This window comes from Phyllobates terribilis, unplaced genomic scaffold (genome assembly GCF_046119375.1).
Source record: "Phyllobates terribilis strain yellow unplaced genomic scaffold, ASM4611937v1 Scaffold_2__4_contigs__length_985480577, whole genome shotgun sequence".
Taxonomy (NCBI): Eukaryota; Metazoa; Chordata; class Amphibia; order Anura; family Dendrobatidae; genus Phyllobates; species Phyllobates terribilis.
The window spans coordinates 969515083-969541161 of record NW_027362762.1 but is presented as its reverse complement, the minus strand read 5'-3'; the positions used below and the strand labels follow the sequence as shown (position 1 = coordinate 969541161).

At 47.6% G+C, this 26079-nt stretch overlaps 1 protein-coding gene across 9 annotated transcripts in view; it reads left to right on the top strand.

The window, feature by feature from the left end:
- STXBP5L (syntaxin binding protein 5L) overlaps positions 1-26079 on the top strand; it is a 604719-nt gene that overhangs the window by 227526 nt on the left and 351114 nt on the right. For all 9 annotated transcript variants that reach the window (XM_073668710.1, XM_073668706.1, XM_073668709.1 and 6 more), the window contains exons 5-6: positions 9877-10011; positions 21786-21849. In XM_073668710.1, the coding sequence (XP_073524811.1) occupies positions 9877-10011; positions 21786-21849 (199 nt within the window). The remainder of the gene's footprint in view (positions 1-9876; positions 10012-21785; positions 21850-26079) is intronic.

Here is a 26079-nt window from a genome sequence, read left to right as displayed (position 1 = left end):
GTCACTGTGTACATACATAACATTACTGATCCTGAGTTGCCTCCTGTATTATACTCCAGAGCTGCACTCACTATTCTGCTGGTGCAGTCACTGTGTACATACATTACATTACTGATCATGAGTTATATCCTGTATTATATTCCAGAGCTGCACTCACTATTCTGCTGGTGCAGTCACTGTGTACATACATTACATTACTGATCCTGAGTTACATCCTGTGTTATACTCCAGAGCTGCACTCACTATTATGCTGGTGCAGTCACTGTGTACATACATTACATTACTGATCCTGAGTTACATCCTGTATTATACTTCAGAGCTGCACTCACTATTCTGCTGGTGGAGTCACTGTGTACATACATTACATTACTGATCCTGAGTTACATCCTGTATTGTACTCCAGATCTGCACTCACTATTCTGCTGGTGGAGTCACTGTGTACATACATTACATTACTGATCCTGAGTTACCTCCTGTATTATTCTCCAGAGCTGCACTCACTATTCTGCTGGTGCAGTCACTGTGTACATACATTACATTACTGATCCTGAGTTGCCTCCTGTATTATACTCCAGAGCTGCACTCACTATTCTGCTGGTGCAGTCACTGTGTACATACATTACTGATCCTGAGTTACATCCTGTATTATACTCCAGAGCTGCACTCACTATTCTGCTGGTGCAGTCACTGTGTAGATACATTACATTACTGATCCTGAGTTACATCCTGTATTATACCCCAGAGCTGCACTCACTATTCTGCTGGTGCAGTCACTGTGTACATACATTACATTACTGATCCTGAGTTACATCCTGTATTATACCCCAGAGCTGCACTCACTATTCTGCTGGTGCAGTCACTGTGTACATACATTACATTACTGATCCTGAGTTACATCCTGTATTATCCTTCAGAGCTGCACTCACTATTCTGCTGGTGGAGTCACTGTGTTCATACATTACATTACTTATCCGGAGTTACATCCTGTATTATACTCCAGAGCTGCACTCACTATTCTGCTGGTGCAGTCACTGTGTACATACATTACATTACTGATCCTGAGTTACATCCTGTATTATACTCCAGAGCTGCACTCACTATTCTGCTGGTGCAGTCACTGTGTACATACATTACATTACTGATCCTGAGTTACATCCTGTATTATCCTTCAGAGCTGCACTCACTATTCTGCTGGTGGAGTCACTGTGTACATACATTACATTACTGATCCTGTACTGAGTTACATCCTGTATTATACTCCAGAGCTGCACTCACTATTCTGCTGGTGCAGTCACTGTGTACATACATTACATTACTGATCCTGAGTTACATCCTGTATTATACTCCAGAGCTGCACTCACTATTCTGCTGGTGGAGTCACTGTGTACATACATTACGTTACTGATCCTGAGTTACATCCTGTATTATACTCCAGAGCTGCACTCACTATTCTGCTGGTGCAGTCACTGTGTACATACATTACATTACTGATCCTGAGTTACATCCTGTATTATACTCCAGAGCTGCACTCACTATTCTGCTGGTGGAGTCACTGTGTACATACATTACATTACTGATCCTGAGTTACCTCCTGTATTATCCTCCAGAGCTGCACTCACTATTCTGCTGGTGCAGTCACTGTGTACATACATTACATTACTGATCCTGAGTTGCCTCCTGTATTATACTCCAGAGCTGCACTCACTATTCTGCTGGTGCAGTCACTGTGTACATACATTACACTACTGATCCTGAGTTACATCTTGTATTATACCCCTGAGCTGCACTCACTATTCTGCTGGTGCAGTCACTGTGTACACACATTACATTAGTGATCCTGAGTTACCTCCTGTATTATACTCCAGAGCTGCACTCACTATTCTGCTGGTGCAGTCGCTGTGTACATACATTACATTACTGATCCTGAGTTACATCCTGTATTATACTTCAGAGCTGCACTCACTATTCTGCTGGTGGAGTCACTGTGTACATACATTACATTACTGATCCTGAGTTACATCCTGTATTATACTCCAGAGCTGCACTCACTATTCTGCTGGTGCAGTCACTGTGTACATACATTACATTACTGATCCTGAGTTACATCCTGTATTATACTCCAGAGCTGCACTCACTATTCTGCTGGTGGAGTCACTGTGTACATACATTACATTACTGATCCTGAGTTACATCCTGTATTATACTCCAGAGCTGCACTCACTATTCTGCTGGTGGAGTCACTGTGTACATACATTACATTACTGATCCTGAGTTACCTCCTGTATTATCCTCCAGAGCTGCACTCACTATTCTGCTGGTGCAGTCACTGTGTACATACATTACATTACTGATCCTGAGTTACCCCCTGTATTATACTCCAGAGCTGCACTCACTATTCTGCTGGTGGAGTCACTGTGTACATACATTACATTACTGATCCTGAGTTACCTCCTGTATTATACTCCAGAGCTGCACTCACTATTCTGCTGGTGCAGTCACTGTGTACATACATTACATTACTGTTCCTGAGTTACATCCTGTATTATACTCCAGAGCTGCACTCACTATTCTGCTGGTGCAGTCACTGTGTACATACATTACATTACTGATCCTGAGTTACCTCCTGTATTATCCTCCAGAGCTGCACTCACTATTCTGCTGGTGCAGTCACTGTGTACATACATTACATTACTGATCCTGAGTTACCCCCTGTATTATACTCCAGAGCTGCACTCACTATTCTGCTGGTGGAGTCACTGTGTACATACATTACATTACTGATCCTGAGTTCCCTCCTGTATTATCCTCCAGAGCTGCACTCACTATTCTGCTGGTGCAGTCACTGTGTACATACATTACATTACTGATCCTGAGTTACCTCCTGTATTATACTCCAGAGCTGCACTCACTATTCTGCTGGTGCAGTCACTGTGTACATACATTACATTACTGTTCCTGAGTTACATCCTGTATTATACTCCAGAGCTGCACTCACTATTCTGCTGGTGCAGTCACTGTGTACATACATTACATTACTGATCCTGAGTTACATCCTGTATTATACTCCAGAGCTGCACTCACTATTCTGCTGGTGCACTCACTGTGTACATACATTACATTACTGATCCTGAGTTACATCCTGTATTATACCCCAGAGCTGCACTCACTATTCTGCTGGTGCAGTCACTGTGTACATACATTACATTAGTGATCCTGAGTTACATCCTGTATTATACTCCAGAGCTGCACTCACTATTCTGCTGGTGGAGTCACTGTGTACATACATTACATTACTGATCCTGAGTTACCTCCTGTTTTATCCTCCAGAGCTGCACTCACTATTCTGCTGGTGCAGTCACTGTGTACATACATTACATTACTGATCCTGAGTTTCCCCCTGTATTATACCCCAGAGCTGCACTCACTATTCTGCTGGTGCAGTCACTGTGTACATACATTACATTACTGATCCTGAGTTACATCCTGTATTATACTCCAGAGCTGCACTCACTATTCTGCTGGTGCAGTCACTGTGTACATACATTACATTACTGATCCTGAGTTACCTCCTGTATTATACTCCAGAGCTGCACTCACTATTCTGCTGGTGGAGTCACTGTGTACATACATTACATTACTGATCCTGAGTTACCTCCTGTATTATACTCCAGAGCTGCACTCACTATTCTGCTGGTGCAGTCACTGTGTACATACATTACATTACTGATCCTGAGTTACATCCTGTATTATACTCCAGAGCTGCACTCACTATTCTGCTGGTGCAGTCACTGTGTACATACAGTACATTACTGATTCTGAGTTACATCCTGTATTATACTCCAGAGCTGCACTCACTATTCTGCTGGTGCAGTCACTGTGTACATACATTACATTACTGATCCTGGGTTACATCCTGTATTATACTCCAGAGCTGCACTCACTATTCTGCTGGTGCAGTCACTGTGTACATACATTACATTACTGATCCTGAGTTACATCCTGTATTATACTCCAGAGCTGCACTCACTATTCTGCTGGTGCAGTCACTGTGTACATACAGTACATTACTGATTCTGAGTTACATCCTGTATTATACTCCAGAGCTGCACTCACTATTCTGCTGGTGCAGTCACTGTGTACATACAGTACATTACTGATTCTGAGTTACATCCTGTATTATACTCCAGAGCTGCACTCACTATTCTGCTGGTGCAGTCACTGTGTACATACATTACATTACTGATCCTGGGTTACATCCTGTATTATACCCCAGAGCTGCACTCACTATTCTGCTGGTGCAGTCACTGTGCACATACATTACATTACTGATCCTGAGTTACATCCTGTATTATACTCCAGAGCTGCACTCACTATTCCGCTGGTGCCGTCACTGTGTATATACATTACATTACTGATCCTGAGTTACATCCTGTATTATACTCCAGAGCTGCGCTCACTATTCTGCTGGTGCAGTCACTGTGTACATACATTACATTACTGATCCTGGGTTACATCCTGTATTATACTCCAGAGCTGCACTCACTATTCTGCTGGTGTATATGTGACATTCAGTGATGGTATAATTTGTGGGTGGGGGTCCGGCAGTGGCACTGTGATCTGTGCGGTCCGGGGAGGCAGCACTGTAGTGTAATACCATTATTATATATGTGAATACCTCCTGATTCTCTGGTATCGGTCGCTTTCTGCACCCGGGGTTATTACTCTCCTTGCACACTGTTCACACCCGGCTGCCGTCCCGGTGAGTGAGGACTTGGCGGCTCCGGCGGCATTCTTCTTCTTCTTCTTCTTGTTTCCTCATCCGTCTTTGCTTCTCTTTTCTTGGTCGTCTTTGTTATAATCCTATGAGCAAAAACTAAGAGAGAACGACAGAATGTGAGGAGCAGGAGAAGAAGAGCTTTCCAGGCTTGTTATGCACCTTTGTCGCCATGACAACACTTCCTGGCTTATTCCATAGATATTATGTTTAGTGCCGTTTTATCACCCTCCAATCATCCCATCCTCCACCGTCAGGCGTCCCGTGTGTACATGGCGATGGCAGGAGCAGCGTCACTTGGATATATGAGCGAGGGCTGGATTATAAATTCTCTGCACATTATCGCTTCCCCCGCAATCAGTGCAGCCTGATCCCCACATATTAAATGTGACAGATATCGACTTGTGCTGAGAATGATTAACTCTCCACAGCTGCACTCATTTGATGGGACTGTATGGAACGGGCCATCCACCAGACTGGCAGGACATGCTGGGAGTTGTAGTTTCACACCACTGAAAGTCACTACAACTGTATATTCCTCTTCATGTGTCGTAGGCTCTTCAGCACCTTATGCTTTTTTTAAAAAAAACAACAACAACAGAATAGTGAGTGCAGCTCTGGAGTAGAATATAAGATGTAACTCAGGGTCAGTAATGTAATGTATGTACACAGTGACTACACCAGCAGAATAGTGAGTGCAGCTCTGGAGTATAATACAGGATGTAACTCAGGATCAGTAATGTAATGTATGTACACAGTGACTGCACCAGCAGAATAGTGAGCACAGCTCTGGAGTATAATACAGGATGTAACTCAGGATCAGTAATGTAATGTATGTACACAGTGACTGCACCAGCAGAATAGTGAGTGCAGCTTTGGAGTATAATACAGGAGGCAGCTCAGGATCAGTAATGTAATGTATGTACACAGTGCCGGCACCAGCAGAATAGTGAGTGCAGCTCTGGAGTAGAATATAAGATGTAACTCAGGATCAGTAATGTAATGTATGTACACAGTGACTGCACCAGCAGAATAGTGAGTGCAGCTCTGGAGTATAATACAGGATGTAACTCAGGATCAGTAATGTAATGTATGTACACAGTGACTGCACCAGCAGAATAGTGAGTGCAGCTCTGGAGTAGAATATAAGATGTAACTCAGGATCAGTAATGTAATGTATGTACACAGTGACTGCACCAGCAGAATAGTGAGTGCAGCTCTGGAGTAGAATATAAGATGTAACTCAGGATCAGTAATGTAATGTATGTACACAGTAACTGCACCAGCAGAATAGTGAGTGCAGCTCTGGAGTATAATACAGGATGTAACTCAGGATCAGTAATGTAATGTATGTACACAGTGACTGCAACAGCAGAATAGTGAGTGCAGCTCTGGAGTAGAATATAAGATGTAACTCAGGATCAGTAATGTAATGTATGTACACAGTGACTGCACCAGCAGAATAGTGAGTGCAGCTCTGGAGTATAATACAGGAGGCAGCTCAGGATCAGTAATGTAATGTATGTACACAGTGCCGGCACCAGCAGAATAGTGAGTGCAGCTCTGGAGTAGAATATAAGATGTAACTCAGGATCAGTAATGTAATGTATGTACACAGTGACTGCACCAGCAGAATAGTGAGTGCAGCTCTGGAGTATAATACAGGATGTAACTCAGGATCAGTAATGTAATGTATGTACACAGTGACTGCACCAGCAGAATAGTGAGTGCAGCTCTGGAGTAGAATATAAGATGTAACTCAGGATCAGTAATGTAATGTATGTACACAGTGACTGCACCAGCAGAATAGTGAGTGCAGCTCTGGAGTATAATACAGGAGGCAGCTCAGGATCAGTAATGTAATGTATGTACACAGTGACTGCACCAGCAGAATAGTGAGTGCAGCTCTGGAGTAGAATATAAGATGTAACTCAGGATCAGTAATGTAATGTATGTACACAGTGACTGCACCAGCAGAATAGTGAATACAGCTCTGGAGTATAATACAGGAGGTAACTCAGGATCTGTAATGTAATGTATGTACACAGTGCCGGCACCAGCAGAATAGTGAGTGCAGCTCTGGAGTATAATACAGGATGTAACTCAGGATCAGTAATGTAATGTATGTACACAGTGACTGCACCAGCAGAATAGTGAGTGCAGCTCTGGAGTATAATACAGGATGTAACTCAGGATCAGTAATGTAATGTATGTACACAGTGACTGCACTAGCAGAATAGTGAGTGCAGCTCTGGAGTGTATAATACAGGATGTAACTCAGGATCAGTAATGTAATGTATGTACACACTGACTGCACCAGCAGAATAGTGAGTACAGCTCTGGAGTATAATACAGGATGTAACTCAGGATCAGTAATGTAATGTATGTACACAGTGACTGCACCAGCAGAATAGTGAGTGCAGCTCTGGGGTATAATACAGGATGTAACTCAGGATCAGTAATGTAATGTATGTACACAGTGACTGCACCAGCAGAATAGTGAGTGCAGCTCTGGAGTATAATGCAGGATGTAACTCAGGATCAGTAATGTATGTACACAGTGACTGCACCAGCAGAATAGTGAGTGCAGCTCTGGAGTATAATACAGGATGTAACTCAGGATGAGTAATGTAATGTATGTGCACAGTGACTGCACCAGCAGAATAGTGAGTGCAGCTCTGGAGTATAATACAGGATGTAACTCAGGATCAGTAATGTAATGTATGTACACAGTGACTGCACCAGCAGAATAGTGAGTGCAGCTCTGGAGTATAATACAGGTTGTAACTCAGGATCAGTAATGTAATGTATGTACACAGTGACTCCACCAGAAGAATAGTGAGTGCAGCTCTGGAGTATAATACAGGATGTAACTCAGGATCAGTAATGTAATGTATGTACACAGTGACTGCACCAGCAGAATAGTGAGTGCAGCTCTGGAGTATAATACAGGATGTAACTGAGGATCAGTAATGTAATGTATATAAACAGTGACTGCACCAGCAGAATAGTGAGTGCAGCTCTGGAGTATAATACAGGTTGTAACTCAGGATCAGTAATGTAATGTATGTACACAGTGACTGCCCAAGCAGAATAGTGAGTGCAGCTCTGGAGTATAATACAGGATGTAACTCAGGATCAGTAATGTAATGTATGTACACAGTGACTGCACCAGCAGAATAGTGAGTGCAGCTCTGGAGTATAATACAGGAGGTAACTCAGGATCAGTAATGTAATATATGTGCACAGTGACTGCACCAGCAGAATAGTGAGTGCAGCTCTGGAGTATAATACAGGATGTAACTCAGGATCAGTAATGTAATGTATGTACACAGTGACTGCACCAGCAGAATAGTGAGTGCAGCTCTGGAGTATAATACAGGATGTAACTGAGGATCAGTAATGTAATGTATATAAATAGTGACTGCACCAGCAGAATAGTGAGTGCAGCTCTGGAGTATAATACAGGTTGTAACTCAGGATCAGTAATGTAATGTATGTACACAGTGACTGCACCAGCAGAATAGTGAGTGCAGCTCTGGAGTATAATACAGGTTGTAACTCAGGATCAGTAATGTAATGTATGTACACAGTGACTGCACCAGCAGAATAGTGAGCGCAGCCCTGGAGTATAATACAGGATGTAACTCAGGGTCAGTAATGTAATGTATTTACACAGTGACTGCACCAGCAGAATAGTGAGTGCAGCTCTGGAGTATAATGCAGGAGGTAACTCAGGATCAGTAATGTATGTACACAGTGACTGCTCCAGCAGAATAGTGAGTGCAGCTCTGGAGTATAATACAGAAGGTAACTCAGGATCAGTAATGTAATGTATGTACACAGTGACTCCATCAGCAGAATAGTGAGTGCAGCTCTGGAGGATAATACAGGATGTAACTCAGGATCAGTAATGTAATGTATGTACACAGTGACTGCAGCAGCAGAATAGTGAGCGCAGCTCTGGAGTATAATACAGGATGTAACTCAGCATCAGTAATGTAATGTATGTACACAGTGACTGCACCAGCAGAATAGTGAGTGCAGCTCTGGAGGATAATACAGGATGTAACTCAGGATCAGTAATGTAATGTATGTACACAGTGACTGCACCAGCAGAATAGTGAGTGCAGCTCTGGAGGATAATACAGGATGTAACTCAGGATCAGTAATGTAATGTATGTACACAGTGACTGCTCCAGCAGAATAGTGAGTGCAGCTCTGGAGTATAATACAGGATGTAACTCAGGGTCAGTAATGTAATATATGTACACAGTGACTGCACCAGCAGAATAGTGAGTGCAGCTCTGGAGTATAATACAGGATGTAACTCAGGGTCAGTAATGTAATGTATGTACACAGTGACTACACCAGCAGAATAGTGAGTGCAGCTCTGGGGTATAATACAGGATGTAACTCAGGATCAGTAATGTAATGTATGTACACAGTGACTGCACCAGCAGAATAGTGAGTGCAGCTCTGGAGTATAATACAGGATGTAACTCAGGGTCAGTAATGTAATGTATGTACACAGTGACTGCACCAGCAGAATAGTGAGTGCAGCTCTGGAGGATAATACAGGATGTAACTCAGGATCAGTAATGTAATGTATGTACACAGTGACTGCTCCAGTAGAATAGTGAGTGCAGCTCTGGAGTATAATACAGGAGGTAACTCAGGATCAGTAATGTAATGTATGTACACAGTGACTGCTCCAGCAGAATAGTGAGTGCAGCTCTGGAGTATAATGCAGGAGGTAACTCCGGATCAGTAATGTAATGTATGTACACAGTGACTGCTCCAGCAGAATAGTGAGTGCAGCTCTGGAGTATAATGCAGGAGGTAACTCCGGATCAGTAATGTACACTGTGCTGGGTGGAGGACATGCTGTAGTCTTCGCAGACTCTGAGACTTTGCGGTTTCGTCCTTTGTCACTTGTGTTTTATTCCTGAGTGTTGGGTATACAGCATTGCTGCGTGTCCTCTGGGATGGTGCCCATTATCAGACGTCTATTGTTCCTGCACCCAGCGGGGTCCCTTATGTCTCCGGCTCTGTGTATGTAATGGTGGGTATGTGCTGACGCACTTCGTGGTCTGTTTCAGGATCACCTGCTGCCATCTGCCTTTCCAGAGTAAGTGGCTGTACGTCGGGACGGAGAGAGGAAACACGCACATTGTAAATATATTATCCTTTGTTCTGTCCGGATACGTGGTCATGTGGAACAAGGCGATAGAACTGTGAGTACAATCTTCCCTTATCACCGGATTCTGGGTCATTTGCCTAATTAATGGTCATCATCACTTAAAGAATTTGTACAGTCTAAAGGCAGCAAGCTTAAAGGGATTTTCCATCCTGAATATTTACTACCTATTCTCTGGAATGCTTGGATCCATAGAGATCTGTAATAAGGGGGATCCTGTTTCCATATAACCCCACCCTGCTGATCGGAGAGGTTTGTGTGTAGAGGTGGTCGAGCACGCTCCCTACTGCTCCATACAAGCTCTGTGAGGACCGTGCCGCTCTTGAGCTTTGCAGTCGTCTTTTTCCATATCTTACATGCGCGACCATCACTTCACACGATCTTCCCCCATCGTGTCTTGTAGTTGGGGAGGACCAGGATCTAGTGGCCCAAACGGTCTGAGTCCAACGATGTCATAGTGGCTAGACGGTAATGGCCTGATAGCCTTACCACTTTAATCAATGTAATCAGCTCTAATTACTGTATTCAATATCTCTGCTTTCTGTCAGTTAGTCAAAAACAATCTTGTTTCTATCGAAATGAATGCCTATCCTAAGCTAATCCTGCTGAGGGTTTGTTTCAATGTATCAGTGTGGGCAATAATTATCTGCTGTGATTGAATTTCCTGCTCTTCCTACCAATTATACAGAAAGTCTGTGAGTCTTGCCTGCCCCACCCACCTAAACAGAAAGGCTGTGAGTCCTGCTCTCGCACCCGCTTATAGAGAAAGCCTGTGAGTCCTGCTCTCCCTCCCACTCACTTATACAGAAAGCCTGTGAGTCCTGCTCTCCCTCCAACTCACTTTTACAGAAAGCCTGTGAGTCCTGCTCTCCCTCCCACTTATAGAGAAAGTCTGTGAGTCCTGCTCTCCCTCCCACTTATAGAGAAAGCCTGTGAGTCCTGCTATCCCTCCCACTCACTTGTACAGAAAGCCTGTGAGTCCTGCTCTCCCTCCCACCCACTTATACAGAAAGCCTGTGAGTCCTGCTCTCCCTCCCACTCACTTATACAGAAAGCCTGTGAGTCCTGCTGTCCCTCCCACTCACTTATAGAGAAAGCCTGTGAGTCCTGTTGTACCTCCCACTCACTTGTACAGAAAGCCTGTGAGTCCTGCTCTCCCTCCCATCCACTTATACAGAAAGCCTGTGAGTTCTGCTCTCCCTCCCACCCACTTATACAGAAAGCGTGTGAGTCCTACTCTCCCTCCCACTCACTTATATAGAAAGCCTGTAAGTCCTGCTCTACCTCCCACCCACTTATACAGAAAGAATGTGCGTCTTGCTCTCCCTCCCACCCACTTATATAGAAAGCCTGTGAGTCCTGCTCTCCCTCCCTCCCACTTGTAGAGAAAGCCTGTGAGTCCTGCTCTCCCTCCCACTCACTTGTACAGAAAGCCTGTGAGTCCTGCTCTCCCTCCCACCCACTTATACAGAAAGCCTGTGAGTCCTGCTCTCCCTCCCACTCACTTATAGAGAAAGCCTGTGAGTCCTGCTCTCCCTCCCACTCACTTATAGAGAAAGCCTGTGAGTCCTGCTCTCCCTCCCACTCACTTATAGAGAAAGCCTGTGAGTCCTGCTCTCCCTCCCACTCACTTGTACAGAAAGCCTGTGAGTCCTGCTCTCCCTCCCATCCACTTATACAGAAAGCCTGTGAGTTCTGGTCTTCCTCCCACCCACTTATACAGAAAGCCTGTGAGTCCTGCTCTCCCTCCCACTCACTTATATAGAAAGCCTGTGAGTCCTGCTCTCCCTCCCACTCACTTATATAGAAAGCCTGTGAGTCCTGCTCTACCTCCCACCCACTTATATAGAAAGCCTGTGAGTCCTGCTCTCCCTCCCACTTATAGAGAAACCCTGTGAGTCCTGCTCTCCCACCCACTTATATAGAAAGCCTGTGAGTCCTGCTCTCCCACCCACTTATATAGAACGCCTGTGAGTACTGCTCTACCTCCCACCCACTTATACAGAAAGCCCGTGAGTCCTGCTCTACCTCCCACCCACTTATACAGAAAGCCTGTGAGTCCTGCTCTCCCTCCCAATTATAGAGAAAGCCTGTGAGTCCTTCTCTTCCTCCCACTCACTTATAGAGAAAGCCTGTGAGTCATTCTCTTCCTCCCACTCACTTATAGAGAAAGTCTGTGAGTCCTGCTCTCCCTCCCACCACTTATAGAGAAAGCCTGTGAGTCCTGCTCTACCTCCCACCACTTATAGAGAAAGCCTGTGAGTCCTGCTCTCCCTCCCACTCACTTATAGAGAAAGCCTGTGAGTCCTGCTCTTCCACCCACGTATAGAGAAAGCCTGTGAGTCCTGCTCTTCATCCCACTCATTTAGAGAGAAAGCCTGAGAGTACTGCTCTTCCACCCTCTTATAGAGAAAGCCTGTGAGTCCTGCTCTTCCACCCAATTATATAGAAAGCCCGTGAGCCCTGCTCTCCCACCCACTTATATAGAAAGCCTGTGAGTCCTGCTCTCCCACCCTCTTATATAGAAAGCCTGTGAGTCCTGCTCTCCCTCCCACTCAGAGAGAAAGCCTGTGAGTCCTGCTCTCCCCCCCACTCACTTAGAGAGAAAGCCTGTGAGTCCTGCTCTTCCACCCTCTTATAGAGAAAGCCTGTGAGTCCTGCTCTTCCACCCACTTATAGAGAAAGCCTGTGAGTCCTGCTCTCCCTCCCACTCACTTATACAGAAAGCCTGTTAGTCCTGCTCTCCCTCCCACTCACTTAGAGAGAAAGCCTGTGAGTCCTGCTCTCCCTCCCACTCACTCAGAGGGAAAGCCTGTGAGTCCTGCTCTTCCACCCACTTAGAGAGAAAGTCTGTGAGTCCTGCTCTCCCACCCACTTATAGAGAAAGCCTGTGAGTTCTGCACTCCCTCCCACTCACTTATAGAGAAAGCCTGTGAGTCCTGATCTCCCTCCCACTCACTTATAGAGAAAGCCTGTGAGTCCTGCTCTCCCTCCCACTCACTTATAGAGAAAGCCTGTGAGTCCTGCTCTCCCTCCCATTCACTTATAGAGAAAGCCTGTGAGTCCAGCTCTTCCTCCCACTCACTTATAGAGAAAGCCTGTGAGTCCTGCTCTACCTCCCACCCACTTATACAGAAAGAATGTGCATCCTGCTCTCCATCCCACGCACTTATATAGAAAGCCTGTGAGTCCTGCTCTCCCTCCCACTTATAGAGAAAGCCTGTGAGTCCTGCTATTCCTCCCACTCACGTATATAGAAAACCTATGAGTCCTGCTTTCCCTCCCACTCACTTATAGAGAAAGCCTGTGAGTCCTGCTCTTCCACCCACTTATATAGAAAGCCTGTGAGTCCTGCTCTCCCACCCACTTATATAGAACGCCTGTGAGTACTGCTCTACCTCCCACCCACTTATACAGAAAGCCAGTGAGTCCTGCTCTACCTCCCACCCACTTATGGAGAAAGCCTGTGAGTTTTGCTCTCCCTCCCACCCACTTATACAGAAAGCCTGTGAGTCCTGCTCTCCCTCCCACTCACTTATATAGAAAGCCTGTGAGTCCTGCTCTCCCTCCCACTCACTTATATAGAAAGCCTGTGAGTCCTGCTCTCCCTCCCACTCACTTATATAGAAAGCCTGTGAGTCCTGCTCTACCTCCCACCCACTTATACAGAAAGAATGTGCGTCCTGCTCTCCCTCCCACGCACTTATATAGAAAGCCTGTGAGTCCTTCTCTCCCTCACACTTATAGAGAGAGCCTGTGAGTCCTGTTATTCCTCCCACTCACGTATAGAGAAAACCTGTGAGTCCTGCTTTCCCTCCCACTCACTTATAGAGAAAGCCTGTGAGTACTGTTCTTCCACCCACTTATATAGAAATCCTGTGAGTCCTGCTCTCCCACGCACTTATATAGAAAGCCTGTGAGTACTGCTCTACCTCCCACCCACTTATACAGAAAGCCCGTGAGTCCTGCTCTCCCTCCCACTCACTTATAGAGAAAGCCTGTGAGTCCTGCTATACCTCCCACTCACTTGTACAGAAAGCCTGTGAGTCCTGCTCTCCCTCTCATCCACTAATACAGAAAGCCTGTGAGTCCTGCTCTCCCTCCCACTCACTTAGAGGTAAAGCCTGTGAGTCCTGCTCTTCCACCCACTTGGAGAGAAAGCCTGTGAGTTCTGCTCTCCCTCCCACTCACTTATAGAGAAAGCCTGTGAGTCCTTCTCTCCCTCCCACTCACTTATAGAGAAAGCCTGTGAGTCCTGCTCTCCCTCCCATTCAATTATAGAGAAAGCCTGTGAGTCCTGCTCTTCCTCCCACTCACTTATACAGAAAGCCTGTGAGTCCTGCTCTACCTCCCACCCACTTATACAGAAAGCCTGTGAGTTCTGCTCTTCCTCCCACCCACTTATAGAGAAATCCTGTGAGTCCTGCTCTACCTCCCACTCACTTATAGATTAATCCTGTGAGTCCCCTGTGAGTCCTGCTCTACCTCCCACCCACTTATAGAGAAAGCCTATGAGTCATGCTCTCCCTCCCACTCACTTATAGAGAAAGCCTGTGATTCCTGCTCTTCCTCCCACTCACTTATAGAGAAAGCCTGTGAGTCCTGCTCTACCTCCCACCCACTTATACAGAAAGCCTGTGAGTCCTGCTCTCCCTCCCAATTATAGAGAAAGCCTGTGAGTCCTTCTCTTCCTCCCACTCACTTATAGAGAAAGCCTGTGAGTCCTGCTCTACCTCCCACCACTTATAGAGAAAGCCTGTGAGTCCTGCTCTACCTCACACCACTTATAGAGAAAGCATGTGAGTCCTGCTCTCCCTCCCACTCACTTATAGAGAAAGCCTGTGAGTCCTGCTCTTCCACCCACGTATAGAGAAAGGCTGTGAGTCCTGCTCTTCCTCCCACTCATTTAGAGAGAAAGCCTGTGAGTACTGCTCTTCCACCCTCTTATAGAGAAAGCCTGTGAGTCCTGCTCTTCCACCCAATTATTTAGAAAGCCTGTGAGTCCTGCTCTCCCACCCACTTATATAGAAAGCCTGTGAGTCCTGCTCTCCCACCCTCTTATATAGAAAGCCTGTGAGTCTTGCTCTCCCTCCCACTCAGTTATAGAGAATCCTGTGAGTCCTGCTCTCCCTCCCACTCAGAGAGAAAGCCTGTGAGTCCTGCTCTCCCCCCCACTCACTTACAGAGAAAGCCTGTGAGTCCTGCTCTCCCTCCCACTCACTTATAGAGAAAGCCTGTGAGTCCTGCTCTTCCACCCACTTATAGAGAAAGCCTGTGAGTCCTGCTCTTCCACCCACTTATAGAGAAAGCCTGTGAGTCCTGCTCTCCCTCCCACTGACTTATACAGAAAGCCTGTTAGTCCTGCTCTCCCTCCCACTCACTTAGAGAGAAAGCCTGTGAGTCGTGCTCTCCCTCCCACTCACTCAGAGGGAAAGCCTGTGAGTCCTGCTCTTCCACGCACTTAAGAGAGAAAGTCTGTGAGTCCTGCTCTCCCACCCACTTATAGAGAAAGCCTGTGAGTTCTGCACTCCCTCCCACTCACTTAGAGAGAAAGCCTGTGAGTCCTGCTCTCCCTCCCACTCACTTATAGAGAAAGCCTGTGAGTCCTGCTCTCCCTCCGATTCACTTATAGAGAAAGCCTGTGAGTCCTGCTCTTCCTCCCACTCACTTATAGAGAAAGCCTGTGAGTCCTGCTCTACCTCCCACCCAATTATAGAGAAAGCCTGTGAGTCATGCTCTCCCTCCCACTCACTTATAGAGAAAGCCTGTGAGTCCTGCTCTTCCTCCCACTCACTTATAGAGAAAGCCTGTGAGTCCTGCTCTACCTCCCACCACTTATAGAGAAAGCCTGTGAGTCCTGCTCTCCCTCCTACTCACTTATAGAGAAAGCATGTGAGTCCTGCTCTTCCACCCACGTATAGAGAAAGCCTGTGAGTACTGCTCTTCCACCCACTTATAGAGAAAGCCTGTGAGTCCTGCTCTTCCACTCACTTAGAGAGAAAGCCTGTGAGTCCTGCTCTCCCTCCCACTCACTTATAGAGAAAGCCTGTGAGTCCTGCTCTCCCTTCCACTCACTTATACAGAAAGCCTGTGAGTCCTGCTCTTCCTCCCACTCACTTATAGAGAAAGCCTGTGAGTCCTGCTCTACCTCCCACCCACTTATACAGAAAGCCTGTGAGTCCTACTCACCCTCCCAATTATAGAGAAAGCCTGTGAGTCCTTCTCTTCCTCCCACTCACTTATAGAGAAAGCCTGTGAGTCCTGCTCTACCTCCCACCACTTATAGAGAAAGCCTGTGAGTCCTGCTCTACCTCACACCACTTATAGAGAAAGCCTGTGAGTCCTGCTCTCCCTCCCACTCACTTATAGAGAAAGCCTGTGAGTCCTGCTCTACCTCCCACCACTTATAGAGAAAGCCTGTGAGTCCTGATCTCCCTCCCACTCACTTATAGAGAAAGCCTGTGAGTCCTGCTCTTCCACCCACGTATAGAGAAAGCCTCTGAGTCCTGCTCTTCCTCCCACTCATTTAGAGAGAAAGCCTGTGAGTACTGCTCTTCCACCCACTTATAGAGAAAGCCTGTGAGTTCTGCTCTTCCACCCACTTATAGAGAAAGCCTGTGAGTCCTGCTCTACCTCCCACCACTTATAGAGAAATTCTGTGAGTCCTGCTCTTCCACCCACTCACTTATAGAGAAAGCCTGTGAGTCCTGCTCTCCCTCCCACTCACTTATAGAGAAAGCATGTGAGTCCTGCTCTTCCACCCACGTATAGAGAAAGCCTGTGAGTACTGCTCTTCCACCCACTTATAGAGAAAGCCTGTGAGTCCTGCTCTTCCTCCCACTCACTTATAGAGAAAGCCTGTGAGTTCTGCTCTACCTCCCACCCACTTATACAGAAAGCATGTGAGTTCTGCTCTTCCTCCCACTCACTTATAGAAAAATCCTGTGAGTCCTGCTCTACCTCCCACCCACTTATAGAGAAAGCCTGTGAGTCCTGCTCTCCCTCCCAATTATAGAGAAAGCCTGTGAGTCCTTCTCTTCCTCCCACTCACTTATAGAGAAAGCCTGTGAGTCCTGCTCTACCTCCCACCACTTATAGAGAAAGCCTGTGAGTCCTGCTCTACCTCCCACCACTTATAGAGAAAGCCTGTGAGTCCTGCTCTACCTCCCACCACTTATAGAGAAAGCCTGTGAGTCCTGCTCTCCCTCCCACTCACTTATAGAGAAAGCCTGTGAGTCCTGCTCTTCCACCCACGTATAGAGAAAGCCTGTGAGTCCTGCTCTTCCTCCCACTCATTTAGAGAGAAAGCCTGTGAGTACTGCTCTTCCACCCACTTATAGAGAAAGCCTGTGAGTCCTGCTCTTCCACCCACTTATAGAGAAAGCCTGTGACTCCTGCTCTACCTCCCACTACTTATAGAGAAAGCCTGTGAATCTTGCTCTTCCACCCACTTATAGAGAAAGCCTGTGAGTCCTGCTCTACCTCCCACTACTTGTAGAGAAAGCCTGTGAATCTTGCTCTTCCACCCACTTATAGAGAAAGCCTGTGAGTCCTGCTCTTCCTCCTACTCACTTAGAGAGAAAGCCTGTGAGTCCTGCTTTTCCACCCACTTATAGAGAAAGCCTGTGAGTCATGAATCACAATCTGCTCCCATTAGGACACACTGACCACATTGACCTGATGCTGATGTGATGAGCATTTGGGGAATAGCAGCAAATAAATCTCAGATGTCTTCCGCCTCCTTTGTGGGCTGGTAACAGATGGATGTGAGTATAATGTCGAAGTCCATCTTTTAATCCTGATTCCCCTCCCAGCATACACATCAGATTGCTGTTTACAGATCCTGCCATTGTCACTTTGGGTATCCTGCAGCTGCACACCCTTCCTCCCCCTCTTTACAGATGACAATCTCCATCATGTACATTTATAGGAGGATTGGAGTCATTTATCACCATACTATCTGTAATGAACATGAGAGTAGGATCTTCAGTCCCCCCAATCTGCACCCCATTAAAGTGAAATGCCGCAGCCTTTACCAGGTTGTTTTATGTTGTGGCATTTAGGAAATTAATACAAATCTGCTGGCGCCGCAATTACTGCAGTCATACATTTACTCTCCCACATCGGAGAAGACATAAATCACTGGTGACCTTTCTATAAAGACTCGGCCGCGATCCTGCGTTACTCCTCCTTCACTGATGTGTACTGGACTCATATACATGTATAAGTATAGAGAAAACGAGAATGGAGAGGGCAAGAAAGAGAAAGCGATGATGGAGGCGACGGGCGGTCACCAGACACTGATGATGGAGGTGACGGGCGGTCCTGCGTCACTCCTCCTTCACTCCTGTGTACTGGACTCATATACATGTATAAGTATAGAGAGAAGGAGAATGGAGAGGGCAAGAAAGAGAAAGCGATGATGGAGGCGACGGGCGGTCACCAGACACTGATGATGGAGGTGACGGGCGGTCCTGCGTCACTCCTCCTTCACTCCTGTCTACTGGACTCATATACATGTATAAGTATAGAGAGAAGGAAAATGGAGAGGGCAAGAAAGAGAAAGCGATGATGGAGGTGACGGGCGGTCACCAGACACTAATGATGGAGGTGACGGGCGATCTCCAGACACTGATGATGGAGGTGACGGGCGATCTCCAGACACTGATGATGGAGCCGACGGGCGATCTCCAGACACTGATGATGGAGGTGACGGGCGATCTCCAGACACTGATGATGGAGGCGGCGGGCGATCTCCAGACACTGATGATGGAGGCGACGGGCGATCTCCAGACACTGATGATGGAGGTGACGGGCGATCTCCAGACACTGATGATGGAGGTGACGGGCGATCTCCAGACACTGGTGATGGAGGTGACGGGCGATCTCCAGACACTGATGATGGAGGTGACGGGCGATCTCCAGACACTGATGATGGAGGTGACGGGCGATCCTGCGTCACTCCTTCTTCACTCCTGTCTACTGGACTCATATACATGTATAAGTATAGAGAGAAGGAGAATGGAGAGGGCAAGAAAGAGAAAGCGATGATGGAGGTGACGGGCGGTCACCAGACACTGATGATGGAGGTGACGGGCGGTCACCAGACACTGATGATGGAGGTGACGGGCGATCTCCAGACACTAATGATGGAGGTGACGGGCGATCTCCAGACACTGATGATGGAGGTGACGGGCGATCTCCAGACACTGATGATGGAGGTGACGGGCGATCTCCAGACACTGATGATGGAGGTGACGGGCGATCTCCAGACACTGATGATGGAGGTGACGGGCGATCTCCAGACACTGATGATGGAGGTGACGGGCGATCTCCAGACACTGATGATGGAGGCGGCGGGCGATCTCCAGACACTGATGATGGAGGCGACGGTCGATCTCCAGACACTGATGATGGAGGTGACGGGCGATCTCCAGACACTGATGATGGAGGTGACGGGCGATCTCCAGACACTGGTGATGGAGGTGACGGGCGATCTCCAGACACTGATGATGGAGGTGACGGGCGATCTCCAGACACTGATGATGGAGGTGACCGGCGATCTCCAGACACTGATGATGGAGGTGACGGGCGATCTCCAGACACTGATGATGGAGGTGACTGGCGATCTCCAGACACTGATGATGGAGGCTGCGGGCGGTCTCCTGATACTGATGATGGAGGCGGTGGGCTGTCTCCAGATACTGATGATGGAGGAGGGGGCGGTCACCAGATACTGATGATGGAGAAGAGGGCGGTCACCAGATACTGATGATGGAGAAGAGGGCGGTCACCAGATACTGATGATGGAGGTGACGGGCGGTTACCAGATACTGATGATGGAGGAGGGGGTGGTCACCAGATACTGATGATGGAGGTGACGGGCGGTCATCAGATACTGATGATGGAGGTGACGGGCGGTCACCAGATACTGATGATGGAGGTGACGGGCAGTTACTGGATACTGATGATGGAGGTGACGGGCGGTCACCAGATACTGATGATGGAGGCGACGGGCGGTCACCAGATACTGATGATGGAGGTGACGGGCGGTCACCAGATACTGATGATGGAGGTGACGGGCGGTCACCAGATACTGATGATGGAGGTGACGGGCGGTCACCAGATACTGATGATGGAGGTGACGGGCGGTCACCAGATACTGATGATGGAGGTGATGGGCAGTTACTGGATACTGATGATGGAGGTGACGGGCGGTCACCAGATACTGATGGGATTTACAGTTTTCTTTTCTTCATTCACTTTACATTTTGTTAATAGAGATAGATGTAATCTATTAACCCTTCCATTTCTGAAGCTTCTGACTGCAGCATGACTCCACACCTGCCTAGGACTTTTGCATGGCTCTGGACCTTCCGCTCTTTGGTTTCTCCCTATCTCGTGTCTCCTTCCCTCTGGCCTCACATGTCAGCAGGACTCGGCTCAGTTTATCACTGTTGTCATTTTGCTGGATTTATGTTTTGCATTTCAGAGTTTCTCACTAGTCTTCCTCATAAAGTACGTTGCCCCGACCGTCCAATAATCAGAAACCTCCCAATATTCCTGATTACACCAGTTAATAAATTCACTATACATCCATTTTTTTAATGAATCCGTAGAGATCCAAAATACAAAATAAGTGAAAGACCAAAGTCCACACTGGCCGCCATTCTTGGCGTTATTCTTATCTTAAAAGTTTTGCAACTAATCCTGCAGAAAATAAGTAAATTAATGCCGCTTTGTTACAAGGTTCTGACCATTCATTTTCAAGTAAACAATGAGTCTTTGAACACAATCCTGTTACCTGCTGTATATACTCCAGAGCTGCGCTCACTCTTCTGCCGGTATACATTTATGCCACCCACGACCCTGGATCTCTTCTTGCCTGTGATGTCGGCCTCGCGGTTGATGGGATCACAACTCCTCTTGCCATTTCTCCATTGTGTCTGATGCTTTGCAGGACTCTCATCTCTGCTTCTCTTCTGCTCCATCATCCGAGACCCCATCAAGGACCTTGTATCCCTTTCCTAATGGAAAAGCTAAATGTGGCCATTGATCCCAGCGATTTTGCTCTGGAGCAGGTGTTTTGGGGTGGATGGCGGGGGAGGCTCAGTCTTGTCACTTTAAGGGGTCATTTATTGTAACGACGTCTTGTACTTTTGTTTCCTTATTGATACCTCTCATGTGAATGATAAGAGGGTATGGGACAGAGATTTCCCAGTGAGACCCCCGAGCAGTCTTGATCATGTGCTCACTGATTGGCCTGGACTCCCCCTTCAGATCCTCGTGGATGTTCCTGATCCGAGGTCTCGCTGGAAGGAGCTTTATCCCAATAGTTCTCTGGCTCTCATAGACTTTACCTTCCGGTTCCTCACAGTTTTCCCGCTTTCTGCTGTCTTCTTGTTTCCATCCAGAGACATAAAGCTGCTGTCTGCGTTGCTCTAGAGAGGATAAATCATCCCCAGCACATTGTGCACCTAGAGCTGCAGGTTTGTCACAATGTATCAGTGTCCAGGCATTAACGTCTAGTAACGTACCATACAGTCCACTCCACCTGTAACGTCAGAACGTAGCGAGTTGCGGTGATCCTGGGGTGAGGGAGTTTTTCTCTTTTTTTGGACACTTCTGCAGGAATCTCCTTTCACCTTTACTGATACATTGCTACAAAGCTTCAGAACGGGGCAGAGGTTGGTGCCGTCCACAGGGCACTGTCTGCACTCACTGCTGTGACGTAGCAGAGCCGGCAGGGTCCACGTGTGATCGCGCCACTACTCCCCCATTTGTAACGATCTCTCTTTGCTTTTCTTTCAGATCGACCAAAACTCACCCGGGGCCAGTTGTACATTTAAGTGACACCCCGCGAGATGAAGGCAAGGTAAGAAGCCCCCTGTAACACAATGTGTCCCCTCCGGACTGCGTCTGGTGTCCGCTGAGGAGCTCACTAGGGTACACATCTGACACTTTATTTGACTTCTGAACCCAAAAGTGACCCCCGTTTTACTATATCACAAGGACTTTTTAAGCTACAGGATACTGTCCCTTCATCTCCAAAACCGTACAAAGTGTACATGACGCGCCCCCTGGGCCTGTGCTGTGCAGGGAATACCCGGAGCCGGATCGCTGGGGGTTGTAGTCCTCCGTGGCTGTGACCTGGTCCGTGCCCAGGGCGGTCAAACCAGTGGCAGTCTTAGTAATGTGACAAATGTCCGACTACGCCACCCGTGGATTGCGGTCAGTGGGGACCGCCGCTGCGCTGCAGACCGCTGAGGCTGATGTTGTATGCGCAGCCAAGTATGGGATAACTCCCCACAGGAGAAGTATTGCCTCAGGGCAGCTAGTGTGGATGATGGGAGTGATGGTGTGAGCGTCCCAGTACTGATGGTGCTGGTGCGGCGATGAAACACAGAGACGTGTGGTGCAGTTCAGGGTCTTTACTGATGGTATAACGCAGACCCTCCCGGGAGTACTGGCTAGCAGTAGAGGCCTGGTCAGTCTGAGAGCTAGCAGGATCTCCCCCTGGCCAGGTGGAGTTGTAGGCCTCCCCGTCTCTCTGCACTCTTTCCTGGCTACCTTGCTGTGTGCGGGTAGAAGTAGCGCACGTCCCTGAGTATACCGTGTGGTGCTCACCCGTATGGCCGGTGACTTGGGGCTTTCCGTTAGCCTCCGCTTCACGATGGCGGTGCTGGTCTCTTGCTTGTGACCGTGCCTCCGGGCTTCTATGGCCAGAGGACATGGAATCCCCTGCCGGTTGGATTCTGCTGCTGGACCTGGATGTCCCCACAGCCTCGGACTCCGTGTCCGGGTTTAGTGTCCTCAGCCAAGGCGAGCTATCTAGATTCCAGCCTCTGGCACTCGCTCCTGCTCCTACAGAGCTCCTAGTTCTTGCTTTCCCTCTCCAGGCTCTGACTCTCAGACTCTGTCTGACCTAATCCTGCCCCAGACCCAGTTTATAAGGGCAGATTCCTCCCCTCCCAGGTCTGGGCGGGCAGAGTTGCATGCTTACGGCTCCTGACCAGAGAAACCTCCCACTTGCTCTCAGACATAATATTTCTATTACTGTGGCAACCAGACCCCTGGGGTGCCACATACATAGAATGGAAGATAATGCAAAAAATGTCCTGAATGTAATAATGTTTATTTAAAGCTATTTTGTTCCTACAAAGGATATATCATTACTGTAAGTCACATTGTGCAAGTAGGAAAGTTAGGTAGCAAGTAAGGTAATCTACGCTTCTAGCTTTTCCTGGCGTGTTCAACCTGTGGACAATCTCGCCTGATGCTCCAGCAATAGTCAGCCATCATATGTCCATCCCCTCTACAATCTCTCCTGATGCTCCAGCAATAGTCAGCCATCATATGTCCATCCCCTCTACAATCTCTCCTGATGCTCCAGCAATAGTCAGCCATCATATGTCCATCCCCTCTACAATCTCTCCTGATGCTCCAGCAATAGTCAGCCATCATATGTCCATCCCCTCTACAATCTCGCCTGATGCTCCAGCAATAGTCAGCCATCATATGTCCACCCCCTCTACAATCTCTCCTGATGCTCCAGCAATAGTCAGCCATCATATGTCCATCCCCTCTACAATCTCTCCTGATGCTCCAGCAATAGTCAGCCATCATATGTCCATCCCCTCTACAATCTCTCCTGATGCTCCAGCAATAGTCAGCCATCATATGTCCACCTCCTCTACAATCTCTCCTGATGCTCCAGCAATAGTCAGCCATCATATGTCCACCCCCTCTACATTCTCTCCTGATGCTCCAGCAATAGTCAGCCATCATATGTCCACCCCCTCTACAATCTCTCCTGATGCTCCAGCAATAGTCAGCCATCATATGTCCACCCCCTCTACATTCTCTCCTGATGCTCCAGCAATAGTCAGCCATCATATGTCCACCCCCTCTACAATCTCTCCTGATGCTCCAGCAATAGTCAGCCATCATATGTCCACCCCCTCTACAATCTCTCCTGATGCTCCAGCAATAGTTAGCCATCATATGTCCATCCCCTCTACAATCTCTCCTGATGCTCCAGCAATAATCAGCCATCATATGTCCATCCCCTCTACAATCTCGCCTGATGCTCCAGCAATAGTCAGCCATCATATGTCCATCCCCTCTACAATCTCTCCTGATGCTCCAGCAATAGTCAGCCATCATATGTCCATCCCCTCTACAATCTCTCCTGATGCTCCATCAATAGTCAGCCATCATATGTCCACCCCCTCTACAATCTCTCCTGATGCTCCAGCAATAGTCAGCCATCATATGTCCATCCCCTCTACAATCTCTCCTGATGCTCCAGCAATAGTCAGCCATCATATGTCCATCCCCTCTACAATCTCACCTGATGCTCCAGCAATAGTCAGCCATCATATGTCCACCCCCTCTACAATCTCTCCTGATGCTCCAGCAATAGTCAGCCATCATATGTCCACCCACTCTACAATCTCTCCTGATGCTCCAGCAATAGTCAGCCATCATATGTCCACCCCCTCTGCAATCTCTCCTGATGCTCCAGCAATAGTCAGCCATCATATGTCCACCCCCTCTACAATCTCGCCTGATGCTCCAGCAATAGTCAGCCATCATATGTCCACCCCCACTACAATCTCTCCTGATGCTCCAGCAATAGTCAGCCATCTTATGTCCACCCCCTCTACAATCTCTCCTGATGCTCCAGCAATAGTCAGCCATCATATGTCCACCCCCTCTACAATCTCTCCTGATGCTCCAGCAATAGTCAGCCATCATATGTCCACCCCCTCTACAATCTCTCCTGATGCTCCAGCAATAGTCAACCATCATATGTCCACCCCCTCTACAATCTCTCCTGATGCTCCAGCAATAGTCAGCCGTCATATGTCCACCCCCTCTACAATCTCTCCTGATGCTCCAGCAATAGTCAGCCATCATATGTCCACCCCCTCTACAATCTCTCCTGATGCTCCAGCAATAGTCAGCCGTCATATGTCCACCCCCTCTACAATCTCTCCTGATGCTCCAGCAATAGTCAGCCATCATATGTCCACCCCCTCTACAATCTCGCCTGATGCTCCAGCAATAGTCAGCCATCATATGTCCACCCACTCTACAATCTCTCCTGATGCTCCAGCAATAGTCAGCCATCATATGTCCACCCCCTCTGCAATCTCTCCTGATGCTCCAGCAATAGTCAGCCATCATATGTCCACCCCCTCTACAATCTCGCCTGATGCTCCAGCAATAGTCAGCCATCATATGTCCACCCCCTCTACAATCTCTCCTGATGCTCCAGCAATAGTCAGCCATCTTATGTCCACCCCCTCTACAATCTCTCCTGATGCTCCAGCAATAGTCAGCCATCATATGTCCACCCCCTCTACAATCTCTCCTGATGCTCCAGCAATAGTCAGCCATCATATGTCCACCCCCTCTACAATCTCTCCTGATGCTCCAGTAATAGTCAGCCATCATATGTCCATCCCCTCTACAATCTCTCCTGATGCTCCAGCAATAATCAGCCATCATATGTCCATCCCCTCTACAATCTCGCCTGATGCTCCAGCAATAGTCAGCCATCATATGTCCATCCCCTCTACAATCTCTCCTGATGTTCCAGCAATAGTCAGCCATCATATGTCCATCCCCTCTACAATCTCTCCTGATGCTCCAGCAATAGTCAGCCATCATATGTCCATCCCCTCTACAATCTCTCCTGATGCTCCAGCAATAGTCAGCCATCATATGTCCACCCCCTCTACAATCTCTCCTGATGCTCCAGCAATAGTCAGCCATCATATGTCCATCCCCTCTACAATCTCTCCTGATGCTCCAGCAATAGTCAGCCATCATATGTCCATCCCCTCTACAATCTCTCCTGATGCTCCAGCAATAGTCAGCCATCATATGTCCACCCCCTCTACAATCTCTACTGATGCTCCAGCAATAGTCAGCCATCATATGTCCACCCCCTCTACAATCTCTCCTGATGCTCCAGCAATAGTCAGCCATCATATGTCCACCCCCTCTACAATCTCTACTGATGCTCCAGCAATAGTCAGCCATCATATGTCCACCCCCTCTACAATCTCGCCTGATGCTCCAGCAATAGTCAGCC